We start from the raw sequence: 15,996 nt of genomic DNA, 5'->3' as shown, positions 1-15,996 counted from the left end.
TAATCAAAAGAAACTTAAAGAAAAAAATCTACTTCAAGTTTTTCAATACATCATAACAACTTTTGAAGTTAATAGTAATAGAGGTACTTGTTGAGTAGTTATTTTGAAGAATTTAAATAAAGATCAAAACAAACAAGTTATAGTTATTCCTAGAAGAGCTAAACAATAAAATGATACTATTATACAAATAAAACAACAACAAAATGATACTATTATACAAATAAAACAATAACAAAATGATACTATTATACAAATAAAACAATAACAAAATGATACTATTATACAATCAAAACAATAACAAAATGATACTATTATACAAATAAAACAACAACAAAATGATATTAGTCTACAAATAAAACAACAACAAAATGATACTATTATACAAATAATGCTGAAGTGACAACAAAAAATTTATTTTCACAAAGCAATGCATGATTATAATTTAAAAATTTTTTACCGTAAATAAATTGCCTTTAACTGTTTATGTTATAAAACTGCTGTTTTTTACTATTTCTTACCTACTGTACTACTGCTATTTATTTTTATTTACTTATGTTACTGATGCTATGTATAATTTTGTTATTCATAATTTGTTTACTTATGTTACTATAAAACCTACTTAAAAAATGATAGTACTGCAAGAAAGTAACGTATCTGAGCCTTTACACGGAGGAGACTATTCATTAAAAACTCAAAAAATAATGATTTGTGTCAAAAGTAACATAAGAAAATGTTTTAAACCAACTTGCCTTGCACTTGAATAGTATGGGTGTCCTTCATGTTCAAACTGTTTTATTAATGGCATTTTTAATTCTGCATCAATTTTTGCTTCTTCTTCTTGAGTTAACTAAAAAAATTAAAAAATCTTGATACTAATTTTAATTTAACACTAATTGAAATAAATAAACTAATTTAGTTTATAATAAATAAATTGAGCTGCTTGTTTTGAAAGTGGCATAAGTCACCTTTTAAAAAAAAATCAAGTTATTGATAACAATGACTAAACAAAATTATTTATAATAATAAAAATTTAAGCACCCTGAGTCAACAAATACAAGTAAATCTTTTTGAAATACGGCAACAATATATTTAAACATGTTTAAACACAAACCTTTAAAAATCTCTGTTTTAAAACAAAGTGACTTACGCCACTTTTCAAAATAAACGGCTCAATTATAACAATAGCTATAGTTTTAAAGCAAACAACATTTTAAATTGTTTTAAATTGTAAAATTTAAAAATAGTTACTGTATAATTATAATCAATAAATATTAATAATAATTTTAAAGTTTATTTATTGTTTTTTGTTCTATTATTTGTCAACTAAATTTGTATGGCATTATGAAATCACCCTTTAACCTGTTTATAAGGTTCAAAAAATTTACTGCATAAAAATGACAGAGCTAAGCTTTTCCACTTATTTATTAGCATTTGGTTCAACAAATTAAACAGTTGTAAAAGTGCAGTAACTGTATTCAATTGTTACATGTTCATAACACCATTTTTCCTTTGCAACTTATGGCAAAAATGCTTTTATGTGTACATAAAAGCAGATTTCCACTTACAGGAAATTTACAGAGGAACAGTAGAAAAAAAAATATAAAAAATAATCATGTAACAAAAAAATGTTATGTTAAATGATTAGATTTTTCCGTTTTCTTTTCCGTTCTGCTTTGCAGAAAATTTCCTGTTATTGGAAATCCACCTTAACAGTTTCATACATAAAATGCATACAACATAAGTTTTATAATGAATAATTTTAATAGTTTTTGTATATTAATTATAATAAAATCTTTTTAATAATTTGTTTATTATAGTATAAATAGCATATAATATTAAAGTTTTGCTGCTAAAAACATTAGGCAAAAAAAATGTTATAAATTTTAATACAGCTCATTTTAAATACTGTTGTTTAGATATTAAATACTGGTTTTAAATTGCAACTTATTAATTTTTTTTTAAACTTTATATAAGATATCTTTGCAACATTAAAAATTGTTTTTTGAATAACTAAAAAGTTAAATATAAAATCTTTAAATGAAACAGCAAATGTTTCTACATTCAAAATTTTAGAAATTCTGAGTTTATACAATATAGAATAGTGAAATCAACCAACTTAATATAATTATTTTTAATTACCTTTTTTCCTTCTTTCTTAAGTTGAGTTTTTTTAATGGTTGATAAAACCGTTCCAGCTTGTTCACCACCCATTACTGATATTCTTGCATTAGGCCACATATATAAAAACCGAGGACTAAACAAATATATATATATATATATATTGTGAATATTATATATATTTATATATATATATGTATATATATTATATATATATTATATATTTATACATATATATATATATATATATATATATATACACATATATACATACATACATAAATATATATATATATACATATATACATACATCTATATATATCTCTCAATATATATATATTAGGGGTATGACTAAAAAGCACATTTCATTTTTTCGGAAATGGCATAGTGGCGAAAGATGAACTTTTTCTTGTATTAACTTAAAATAATAATACTTTTTTTCCAAATTCAAAAAAAACCTCCCCACCAGTGCAGATGAAAATGTGGTCCCAGATGTCTAAAAATGCAAGAAAATTCAAGTTTTTGCATTTATAGTATGGGTCACTTAACAAAATTTCAAAAACAACATGAAAGTTATTTTGTAGCTTTATTTGTCTTCTTTTACATTTGTTTTGTTTTTTGGTAAAAATGATGGGAAGAGGTCTTAACCATTTGCAGTCATGTGTATATTTGAGAGGTTGGGGAGGGGGGAGGGGAGGGGGGAGGGAGGGGAGGGGAACACAGGCGTTTTAATTTTTTCATGTACTTTAAATATATAATATTTTTGTACATTTTCTATTTAAAGAAAGACTACTTTATGGTTTTTATTCAAGATTTTTTATCAGTTGTTTTAAATTTTAAACAATGATAAGGTACACCCAATATCTTTTTTTTTAGTTACAATATCTTTAATAAATTCTTTTACTTTTGATATGTCATTTATAGACAAGAATGTTGATTTAAAAAGGAATAGAAAGAATTTAAACAAACACAAAACCATAAAGGCAAAAATGTGGTTTCAAAAGAGAAAGATTTATTTGATGAAAAATAAAAAAACTCATCATCTTGAAAGATAAAACACAAGTTTTAAATGATCGGAAAGTATTGCATGTTCAAAAAATGTTGCGCGAAAAAATTTTGCAAAATAGAAAGTGAAGTAAGAAAAAAATTTAAAGGTTATAAGAGTCCATTAGGAAACAAACAAAGGTTGGTTAGTAAAAAAATTTGAGACAATAAAATGTTTAGATCATTGCGATAATGGAGACAATAAGATAGACAGTATCTCAAGGCTTTTAGAAAATTTAAAATTTTTTATTCATTATCTGTAAAGCAATTACATAAATTAGCTCTTGAATTAGCTCAAACAGAAAAGTCTGCAAGTTATATAACAATTAAAGATTTTTTAGACCTGAAAACTGATTTTTCTTTGATTTGTTAAAAATAACATTACTTTAGACAGAATGGTTGAAAACCAGTTCATTAAACTGGAACTTATTGTGGCTATGTGCTATGTGTATATATCGCTATATATAATATATTTTTTTCCAGATTAAAGAAGATTTTAAAAAAATTTGTCACTGTTTATTTTGTTCTACAGTGCAGTGCAGAAAGTGCTTCTAATTCTAGTCAAGACCTTGTTGAAACTTTTAGAAACAAAAGTAGACGGAGAAGTAAACTTAATGGTTGCAGCTTATCATTGTTTAAAATTTAAAACAGCTGATAAAAAATCTTGGATAAAAACCATAAAACAGTCTTTCTTTAAATAAAAAATGAATGGATTACAAAAATGTTTTACATTTAAAGTACATGAAAAAAGTTAAAGAGCCTACCCCCCCCCCAATCCTCTCAAATATACACATGATTGCAAATGCTCCCGAATTTTATGAACAAAAATCGCAAGCTTTGGAATTTTTTTTATCACATTTGCCAACCCAAAACTATACCAATTACAGCAATAAAATTTTAATCAACTCATGATTACAAGGTTAATGTATTACTATCACTACTCTACAACCGGATATTACATTTGAAAAGAAAAATGTTTCGGGTAAAAACTTCTTTTGGGTAAACACTTTTTTCTATATATTATTCACCCAAAACTGAAGTTTTTAGTTCAAATTTTAATTCTAATTCTACCCAGGGGGCAGGGTACCTAAAGGGTACTAAAGATATCCATAACGCTCAAAAGGCATCCGAAACATTCAAAAGACGTTTAAAATAACTCTTTTGTATGTCCCACTGGGTAAAACATGCAATCGTTAAATTCAAAACAATAAAAAATTCAAAAATAATGAAAAATAGTTAAACTAATGCAAAAACTTCAATATTTATTTTAATCTAAAAAACTTGAAGATTATAAAAGTGCTATTTATTTTAATATTTTTCATTATTTCAAATAAAGAACATTTATGCTTATTGACGACATCAACTTCTGCACAGTGTCTTTTACAATTTTTTTCCCTACTAATGTCCACTTTCTAATTGAATCTTTAGCTGTACTTATTATTTTGCCACTCTTACGTAAATATCCTTTGCCAATTCCCCAAAATTTCTCAATGGAACGAAACTGTGTGTAGATTAATGGATTCAAGCTTGTTGGTATGAATTTGATGTCTCTCGAATTGTACCATTTTTAGAATAATGACAAGCATGATTAGGCCAGAACCAACAGGGGACATCGTGACTTCAATAAAATTGCTAAAGTCTAGCTTGCAAGTAATTTTTGATGTAAACATCTGAGTTTAAAGTTGATGATGTGACAAAAGCTCAAGATCTCAAACCACAGCTGCATATTGCTTGCCAAAATTTAATATTTAAAAAACTCTGAAACTTTATACTTTTTGGGTCGTTCTCTGTTTGATAAGCCAGGATTTTGCTTGATGATCATCGAATACTAATTGCTGCTTTCTTATCCTTAAAACCACTCTTTTTTCCAGATCCTTTGCTTGTTCGATAGATTGAGAGCTCTAATATTGTTTTATGACCGTACTAACAGTAGTTTTGCTAGATTCAGATGCTTTAGCGATTGCAAGTAATGATGTAGGAGTAGATTGTTGAGCGGAATTTTTTTTTGCTTTTTCTAACTGTTTCAATGACATTTTAATTAAGAGAAACACTTTGACTCCTTAGTTGATGTTTTTAATTAAAACTATGATTACTTAATGTTATCACGCAAAAAAAAAATAATTTAATGTGTTTGTGACAAGTTTTAAAACAAAAATCATTGTTCCAAATTATCGATCGCATACTTTATTATAATTTTAAAGGTATGAATAACCTTTAATCATTAAATTGCACATCAAATACTTAACAGCATAATACCAGTATAAAATTATAATATAAAGCAATATATGTAATACGGCAATGTTTTCATATATAATTTACTTTTTTTTAAATAAAACATATTAAGTAATACCATTAAAGGATAGTACTTCGTAGTACAAAATTATTAAAATAATCATTTTTATTACATTTTGGCAAGACCGTAACTTAAAAAAAATATTTCAAAGAAATAGAAATTCAATGTTAAACAAATGAATAAAGTTTGTCTAAAGTAAAAAAAACAAAAAAACATATTCCTTTAAAAAGCACAAGAGCCACTCAATTTTGAAGCTTCCACTCCAACAAAATCCAGCCGCTCCCCTGTCCCTACTGTAAATTCAAAAACTTAAACTTTTGGAATTTTTAGACAGCTTGGGACCAATTTTTTATCTGTACAGGTGGGGAGTTTTTTTTCAATTTGGAAAAAGTAATATTATTTTAAGTTTACACAAGAAAAAGTTCATCTTTTGTCGCTATGCCTTTTCCGAAAAAATGAAATGTGCTTTTTAGTCATACCCCTAATATATATATATATATATATATATATATAGATATATATATATATATATATATATATATATATATATATATATATATATATATATATATATACACATATATATATAAGGGTGGCCCTTATTTTTGAAGTTTTAAAATATCATTGTCTGACCCCTCAGATGAGTTCCAATATATAAAAAAATAATTCAGGCCAAATATGAGCAGGATTGAACAATATTTAGAGGTGGCTCAACTAAGCTTTAGTTTTGTGAGTATACCAAAATCGGCGAAAAAAAATTTCAGGTTCTTTTCAATAAATGATTTTGAATATTAAATGAATAAATATATTTCAATCAATAATTTGAACTAGATATCATGTTTCAATAATGTACTAATCTAAAAAATAATTAAATATAAAATTATAATAAATATAAAGGTAATAACGCATAAAAAAATGTTCTTCAATATATCTAAATAAATAATTTATAATTTTCCTCAGTAATTTTATTAATTCATAATTTTCTTCAGTCATTTTTTTCAGTAAACAAAACTAAACATGTAATATAATTTAATATTAGCACCTATTGGGCATCTTATATAATATTTAAATAAATCTTGTGCTAGTTCTTTGTAGCCATCTTGTATTATAAATTTCTTCTTCTACTGTTGTTTGTTAATTAATCAAAATAAAATTTCTATTTAATAGTTATCAATAATCACAGATATCAGCAATCAGCAAAGGTTAGTATGTCAATTTAATTATAAAATATATTATGTTATATATATAATTATATGAGGGAGTCTGTATGACTGTAGATTTCGTTTTGTATTATTGCATGGCATGTCAATGGCATGTGTAATTTTGTAATTTGTTTATGCCAAAAATTGCATAGTTTAATATTATGTTATAATATTATGATGATTAGTATAAATCTGTTTGGCATTTTCAGATGGCATTGCGTTCACAAATTTATCTTGTTAGCCCTGCTGAAAGAATTGAAGGTAGTAAATTGCCATCAGGGAAGCAGGTTCTTGGTCACTTTCTACATCTCCACAATGTTTTGAAAGAGGATATTCGAAAGGCTGCAACCCACGCTATTGAGAAAGTTGAAGATTTCTGGTTTCGAGCTAAAATTCCAACCAGGCATCATCAAGATTCCATCAAAAAGCTTGAGCAATTATTCTTTGAGTGGAAAAGTCTAAAGAAAAACAAGAGCCGCAAGACCGAGACTCAACAAACAAATGAAACCGCATTTTCAGCCGCAATAGAAGAACTGTTCGACATTGCACATGCTGACGCCATGGAGCTAATTGAGAATCAAGAAGATAAGGTCTTTCTGGAATCTCAAAGAAAAAAGGGACGACCTGGCTGCATGGGCGGAATCGATAAGGTTCTGCTTCAACAACAAAAAAAGCAGAATGAGAGAAAGCAGATATTGCAAAAGAGAGTACATCGATCTCAACTTGATAAAAACACCTTGCTAGAAAAAGCTGTGTTGGAGAGCAGCAGCGCTGATTCAGAAGAAAGTCAGTCTGAACCTGAAGATGAGGATCTTGATGAGACTGTTACTCCTTCTTCTTCATCACGAAAGCGAGGACGCCAAAGTGTTGTTTCACCACAGCTGGCATCTATGCTTGATAGAAATAAAATGAGCGACAAGGCTGCTATGATGGTCATCATTGAGGCTTCGAGGGCTCTTGGACAAGACGCTGAATCACTCGCTTTGAATAGATCAACCATCCAACGACTCCGTTGGAAACACCGACAGCAAATTGCCTCCGGAATCATTCAACATTTCAAGCCAAATACTGCTCTTACAGTACACTGGGATGGCAAGCTGATGCAAGATCTGACTGGAACAGAGAAGGTGGATAGGTTGCCCATTCTTGTCACAACAATGGGGAAGACAAAGCTTTTGGATATTCCAAAGATTCCTGCAGGTAATACATAATGGTATAATATATAATGGTATAATATATATGGTATAATATATATGTATAATATACTTTTATTTTAGTTAAATGTTTTTATAAATTTCGAAATCATTTATTATTATGAAATGTGAATGTGAAATCATGTCAGACAAACTTTAATAAAGACTACTATAAATTACTTTTTAGGCACTGGACAAGACGAGGCCAAAGCAGTCTATGATGCTATCCGAAAATGGGAGCTGGAAAACTTTGTCCATGGTATGTGTTTCGATACAACCTCTTCCAACACCGGTCGGCTGTCTGGCGCTTGCGTTCTTCTCGAACAGCTACTAGGGCGGCCTCTACTGCACTTTGGTTGTCGACATCACATCATGGAACTGGTATTGGCTGCTGCTTTTTGTGTCTGTATGGGACCCAGTAAAGCTCCGGAAATACTCGTTTTCAAACGATTTCAAGCACAGTGGTCATCCTTTGACCAGGAAAGTTATGAAGATGCTATTTCGGATGATGTTGCCTCAGCTGAACTCTCCGAAGTCAAACATGTAATCATTGTTTTCTGTGAACAGCAGCTGCAAGATCATCAGCCACGAGATGACTATCGCGAGCTGCTCAAACTGATGCTCATCTTTTTAGGAAGAAAGTCTACAGATTTTTCTGAAGAATTTCGGAAGAATTTTCGAGCGCCTGGGTCAATGTATCAAGCTCGATGGATGGCGAAAGCCATTTACAGTATAAAGGTTTGGCTGTTTCGATCACAGTTTAAGCTGACCTTGCGAGAGTCTCGTGGCCTCCTACGTGTGAACATATTTCTTGCAAAGGTTTATATCACGTTCTGGTTTTTGGCGCCTCTGGCTTACAAAGCCGCTAGGAATGATCTACAACTTATTCAACAACTCCAGGCTTACCCTGATCAAGATATTGGTGCCGCAACATCACGCAAGCTTGCGGGCCATCTTTGGTACCTGTCAGAAGATTTGATCCTTTTCAGCCTCTTCGATCCAGAAGTGGATTTCACTACGAAGCGCGAAATTGTTAAAAGATCATTAGAACAGGAAGGAGAAGAAGTACCTTTGAAACGTGTCGTGGTGGACTTGGCGACAGTACAACAAAAGACGCTTCCTGATTTTGTCTCAAAAAGAAGCAGAAACCTGTTTTCTATTCTGGGCATGCCAGATGGATTCCTGGCCGAAGATCCTGAATCATGGAACAGGAGAGATGACTTCAAGGTTGCAGAGGCAATCGTGAAATCCCAGGCAGTAACAAACGACCATGCAGAACGAGGAGTTGCCTTGATCCAAGATGCAACAAAGTCTGGCCGATTTAAGAGCAAAGAACAGCTGCAATATGCTCTGCAGGTTATCGAACAGAACCGGGCAAACTTTCCGAATGTGAAAAAATCCACCTTACTTCACAATTAACTAGTTCAACTAAGTGAAGATGTGTAACTTTGTGTATTCTATTGTTTCTGTGTTTGTCTCTGTAATTAAGAACTGTTTTTAGTAGTTAGAATTAATGTTCTGTATGAAGCTGATGGCAAAATGTGCTGAATTCTGTCACAGACATCAAAAATTCGTATATGAGAAAACTTTAACGGCGTTGAGCCACCTCTAAATATTAATATTTTTTTATGAAACTTTACACATAATTTTTTTGTTTGAAATGGAACCATTTAAAATGGTCAGACTTAACATTGCTCTTATTTAATTTTTTATCATCATATAAGGGCCACCCTAATGTGTATATATATATATATATATATATATATATATATATATGTATATATATATATATATATATATATATATATATATATATATATATATATATATATATATACATACGTATGTATATATATATATATGTATGTATATAAAAAGTTCTTTTGACTTTTTTCCAACATTTCTGTGTTGCCAGAAAGTTAAAACCATAAATTTAATTACAAATTAATTGTTTTTTGAAAAAACCGCAAAAATGCAAATTTAATTGACCTGAATGTTTTTAATAATATAAACAATGTTTTTATTTTTATATTTTTAATTGTAAATCATGCGCGGAGTGTTGCTACATCGACTATCTTATAGCCGGACTCTCAAGGGAGTGCTGCTACATCGACTGACAAATAGCCTGACTTGCAACATTGACTATCTTACAGTCTGCCTCACAAAGGGAGTGCAGCTACATCGACTGAAGGTTTGGTTGGGGCAGGCAACCAAACCCTCAGTCAATCTAGCAGCACTCCCACTCAAATCTATCAACTGATAAAAAAAACATTCCAGTCTTGCATTTTAATTTCTTTTTTGTGTCAACAATGTAGGGAAAAACTTTTTAACAACCAGTTAGGAGTTATATATATATATATATGTATATATATAGAACTCTTATATGTTGTCCGAAAGTTTTTTCCATATTTTGTTGACAAAAAGTAAAAATTAAAATGTAAGACCGGAATTTTTTTATTTTATTAATTGATAGACTGCCTGCCCCAACCAAACCCTCAGTCGATGTAGCAGCACTTCCATGCAGGTGAGGCTGAAAAATAGTAGATGTAGCAGCACTCCGTTGCGAGTCAGGCTACTTGTCAGTCGATGTAGCAGCACTCCCTTGCGAGTCAGGCTATAAGATAGTTGATGTAGCAACACTCGGCGCATGATTTATAGTAAAAAAAAAAAATTTTATTAATAAAATAAAAAACAAAAACATTTTATTAAAAAACATTCAGAATGTTTTAAAAACATTCAGAATGTTTTTTAAAACATTCTGGTCAATTAAATTTGCGTTTTTGTGGTTTTTTTAAAAAACGAATAATTTGTATTTAAATTAATGGTTTTTACTTTCGTCCAACACGCAAATGTTGGACGAAAGTCAAAAGTAATTAAAAGTGACGTATGTGTTGGCGTAAGAATCATTTTTTTCCTTCTGTGCTTCCTAAATGCAACAAACTATAGAACTATATATATATATATATATATATATATATATATATATATATATATATATATATATATATATATATATATATATATATATATATATATGTGTGTGTGTGTGTGTATATATATATATATACACACATATACATATATACATAATATATGTATAATGTATATACATATATACATAATATATGTATATATATATATATATATATATATATATATATATATATATATATATATATATATATATATATATATATATATATATATATATATATATATATATATATATATATATATGGGTGATTCAGAATGAGAGAATTTTCAAAACAAAAATGCGTTATCTTGTTAAATTTGGTGCAAATATATAGAAAGTAGGTATTAAAGCATACCAGGCATTTTCTGACCACTCTAGATCCACCCTTAAGGCTCATTTTCGTGAAAAAAGGTTAATTTTTTTGTTAAAAGTTGCTAATTTTAGTGATGTTTAGGGAGAGTCAAATATAAACCAAGTTGGCTGAATAAAAAAAAAAAAAGGGCCTGAACTACATATATTTTGCATTTAAAGTCATACATATTATTGATTTGGTTTTAGTACCAAACATTTTCATTTCAAATTATCCATAAATTCACAAAATTGGTGAGTTTGTTGTGATACTAAGAAAGCATTTGGAGTATACAAATACATTTTTTCTAATATAACAGGACCATTGAACCGGCCTTCAAGGTGAAGGAGGGGGAGGGCATTTTTCAATTTTATATATATAAAAAAAAGGTCCTTAAAAAAAAAAAAAAGAAAGGGGGAGGGGAAAAAGCATCCCCCTTTGCCGCGGTATCAACAGCCATGTGTAATAAAAATATTTTTTGGTTGATAATATTACAAATTTCTTCTTACTTTAATTGGTAATGAATTAGCCTTACCTCTGCCCTCACCCTTGTCTACCCCAGGTCCCTCCTCATTTTTTTACTAATTAAAAATTGATTCAAGTTTTTATGCCAAAAACCAATTTTTAAGTTACTGACGCCAATTATGATAAAACTAGGTTTTTTATTTACCTTACAAAAAAGCCTACAAAATAAATAAAAAAGTTTTCTAATCACTTTGGAATTTCTTGAAACTATTAATGTTATTTTAAACATAAATTCATATTCCTTTTTGTCATCTTGCTGGAGCTTATTTCAGGTTTTTTCATGGCATAACAAACTTTGTCTATGTTTACCAATCTCATTTGTTTTCTTCTTCGCTAATGTATCTATGTATAAACTCCTGTATCATGCCTACATTTCTTTCTGCATGATCATTTACTATAACCAAAGTTTTTGCAAAGGCTATTTAGTGGTTGTAATATGATTGAAGGTGCCAGAAAGATGGTGGAAGTGACAACTAATCGTGTATTCTCACTTCTGTAATCCCATTTACTGCAAAAATATGAATCTTTAGTAAAAGAACATGAAGTGTAATGATTTGCTATTTATTTTATTTTGGGAAATGGCAGGCGGAGGGGGATGAAAAAATGTCAAGGAAACTTACCTTTAAATACGTAACTAATTAAAGTAGCAAGCAATGTACAATATTTTCAACCAAAAAACATTTTTATCATATTAGAGAAAATGAATTTGTATACTCCAAATGCTTTCTTAATATCACAACAAAAGTCATAAATTTTGCAAATTTATGGATAATTTGAATAATAAATGCTCGGTAAAAACAAAAACAAATATACTTATGATTTTAAATGCTTATGATTTTATATAAATATACTTATGATTTTAAATATGTAGTCTAGGCCCTTTTTTTTCAAATCAGCTAAACTGGTTTATATTAGACCCTCCCTCAATGTCACAGAAATCAGCAATTTTTGAAAAAAATCAATGTTTTTTTCACAAAAATGAGCCTTGAGGGAGGGTAAAAATAGTCAGAAAGTGATCGGTATTTTTAAAAACCTATTTTCTATATATTTGCACCAAATTTAATGAGATACGTATTTTTGTTTTGAAAATTCTTTCATTCCGAGGCACCCTTAATTGAAAACATCCTGAAGAATATTATACCAAAATTCTTTAATCAAAGCAAATAAATGGTCTTTGTTGGCTGTTTTTCTACCAACTACTTGCTGGTTAATGTACTCCCAAAGATGCTCAACAGGATTGAGATCTGGGCTCTGTAAAAGCCATTCAAGAACTTTGATTTTTTGTATGATTTAAAATATTCCTTATCAGATCTGGCACAATGCTTTGGATCATTAACTTGTTGTAAGCTCCATTAGCAAGTCATTTTATACTTTGCATGTGGCAGCATAACATCCTTTATGTATAAATAATCTCTCTAGTCCATAATACCTATGTGATGAATGGGACCTACTTTTTCACGACTAAAACACCCCTAAACCAAAACATTTCCTTCTCCATGTTTAACAGTGGGTTTTTGATATTTTGGATTAAATATGTCTCCTATTGGGCACCTGACATACCTAATTCTGTCACTACTGAATATCATAAACTTTGATTCATCAGAAAAATGGTCTTTTGACTAGTCATTAACTGCCTAACTAATATGATCTTTTGCAAATTTTATTCTAGTTTTTAAATTTTTTTTGATACCAGCAGTTTCCTAACTGGACAAAGGCCATAGAGATTATTTTTTCGTAATCGAAGTTTAGTTGTACTGTTGCTACAGTTTGTGCCATGAAACTGATGCATAAATTAATTAAGTTCGACACCAGTCTTGCAAGGTTTGTTCTTGGACTTACTAATAATCCATCAGTTGTAACTTCTAGTTGTAACTTTCAGTTGGTCTTCCAGAGCAAGGTTTGCTTTCAATAGTTTTGCGCAGACAAAATCTTTTTATGTGACTTATTCCTGGTTTAGAAACATTATAAAGTTCAGAAATCTGCCTGTAAGTCATTTTATTTCCTGCAGCATTTATAATAAATTCCTTTATTTCCTTTGAAACTTCCTTAGCCTTCCCATACTTTTAAAATATCACTAATTGAATTATGATATTTTACAAATATTTTGACAATTAGTTATCCATCACTGCCTTTGAAATATCTCAAAGTTATTAAATTATTAAATTTCACAAATAATTTGGCCTTTAATTTTGCTTTTGTTCACAAAAACATGATTTAATTGCGGGGTATGATACTGTTTCCAAACTTTAGCACGGAAGCTTTCTAAATAAAAACAATTAAATTTTGCTAAACCATTAAATTTTACAACTTTCGTAGTTTGTATTTTAAATTGAAATAATATAAAGCACATTTAGTATGAATTTCAACTTATTTGAGAAAGTTTGCAAAATGTCAAGGCTTGTGATGAAGCAGGCGTTATCGCACTACTCTTGTAAAACGTGCCTGTAAATCATTTTCAAACCTTTTAGGCGCGTAAACCATTTTTAAATATTTTATACTCTTGTTATAAACAACTCTCGTTCAGTTTATAATAAGAGTATAAAATCACGCTTGTCCTAAAGTTTGGCACTGAACAAATAATATTTTTTTTGATTATTTTTTTTTAATTTTTAGTAAAACTTTTTAGTTAAAGCTATAATATTATCGAAGCACTGATGTAAAATATAAAAAGCACTACGTCACTCACTTTCTGCAAGTTTCTGTTTTGCAATAACGTAATGAACGAACATTTTAAAGTTGTTAATAGTTGCAAGGTGTTTTCGGTTTATCAATGGGAAAAACTTACCGACAAACCGCACAATATAAAAACATTTTGAAAAAGCATCTCACCTTACTGCATAAGATGTGAGAGCGAGAAACCTTCAATTGAGCAATGTGTTACATCAACAGATGGAATAAATACAAAATCCTTAATAGCAATTAATAAATATTATCTTTGAAATAAAGAATTTTTATTTTTAATTACTAGATTTTAATTTCTTAATTTTGAACTGCGTTAAAATGTTGTTTGTTGCAGGCTTGACCAGGTCATGCGATCGCACACCATTGTTGTATTTTCTTTTGACGATTTGGCCATCAAGCATTTACACATTTGTAAATACTTAATGATAAGGTTTATGTTAATGTAAATGTTGATATTTAATTATTTCAAAAATGCGTGGAAAAAACTAAATTAAACTATGACAAAATTTAAAAAAATTACAATCTAAAAAAAATTGTCAACAAAAGATAAAAAAAACTAAACCAAATAAAACTGTTTTTAACCAAGGTTACCACGCTTTTTTTCTACAAAGTTCTTTTTTTAATGACACAGTTGAAACTAACGTTTTTAACGAACAACACTTACATAGCCAACAATAAACAAAAAATTGTGAAGTAAAAATATCTACTTCCTTGAAGTAGTGTCATGAGATCACTGTTGTAGATACTACTTCAAACCTTAGTTGACAAAGAACAATGTACAACAAATAAAAAGCTTTCTATTATCACTGTCTTCAGCAATTTTCAAATTTCATCATCACTCTTGTTGACATTATCTCAAACGCGCATAATCATGCTCAATGACAACACATAATTTTAAGAGCGCAGTTTAACACACTTGACCTTAAGTGGAAAATTGGTACTTAAAATATTTTTTAGTTTAATAATAACTTTAAGTGGTTGATTCTTATAACAAGATAACTATAAATTATAATTATAAATTAATAATTATTTTAAAAATGTAAAATAGATAGAGTACTAAATTATATATTAACAATAAACGGACACTATAACAACTAAAATGCCACCAATTATAAACCCAACTGAACTTTCGTACGAACGGCAGAATTATCTATATAACAGCATCAGACAATTTGTGGACGAATATTCGAACGATCTTGCTATGGAAAATGGCACTATACCAGTGGAACGTCAAAAAAATCTCGTTCATGCTCCAACAAAATGTGGATTTTGTGGGGATGTTGGACAAAGAAATAGTAAAATAAGAGGAAAGTTTACCTGCCCAAAACGGACAGAGTAATATATTAAAGTTAATATAAGCTTTACATTAAACTTTCAACACAAAAATAAAAAAATTCAAAAAAAAAAAATTTTTTATTAATTTTTTGTATTTTTTTTAATTTTAAAATTAAATATTTTAAAATAAATGTTTTATTTTTATTACCAATGTTTATTTATTTTGAAGGTTTTCTTTGAAAATAATTAAAAAACTTCAATTATTACATCAGTAACATTGTTATTGCATTCTGATTTTAAATTTTGCCGCTTCATTTTAAATTCATTGTTATTGCATTCAT

General features: G+C 28.9%; 1 protein-coding gene across 1 annotated transcript in view; it reads right to left on the bottom strand.

The window, feature by feature from the left end:
* The window catches only part of LOC100210256 (methylcrotonoyl-CoA carboxylase beta chain, mitochondrial), a 63,088-nt gene that overhangs the window by 11,510 nt on the left and 35,582 nt on the right, over window positions 1-15,996 (bottom strand). The window contains exons 13-14 of the mRNA XM_065796193.1: window positions 2,140-2,254; window positions 750-847 (exon numbers count right to left, since the gene is read on the bottom strand). Coding sequence (XP_065652265.1) covers window positions 750-847; window positions 2,140-2,254 — 213 coding nt within the window. The remainder of the gene's footprint in view (window positions 1-749; window positions 848-2,139; window positions 2,255-15,996) is intronic.

Source organism: Hydra vulgaris, chromosome 04 (assembly GCF_038396675.1).
Source record: "Hydra vulgaris chromosome 04, alternate assembly HydraT2T_AEP".
Lineage (NCBI taxonomy): Eukaryota > Metazoa > Cnidaria > Hydrozoa > Anthoathecata > Hydridae > Hydra > Hydra vulgaris.
The sequence above is the reverse complement of the archived record's forward strand: the minus strand, read 5'-3'. Positions and strand labels throughout refer to the sequence as shown.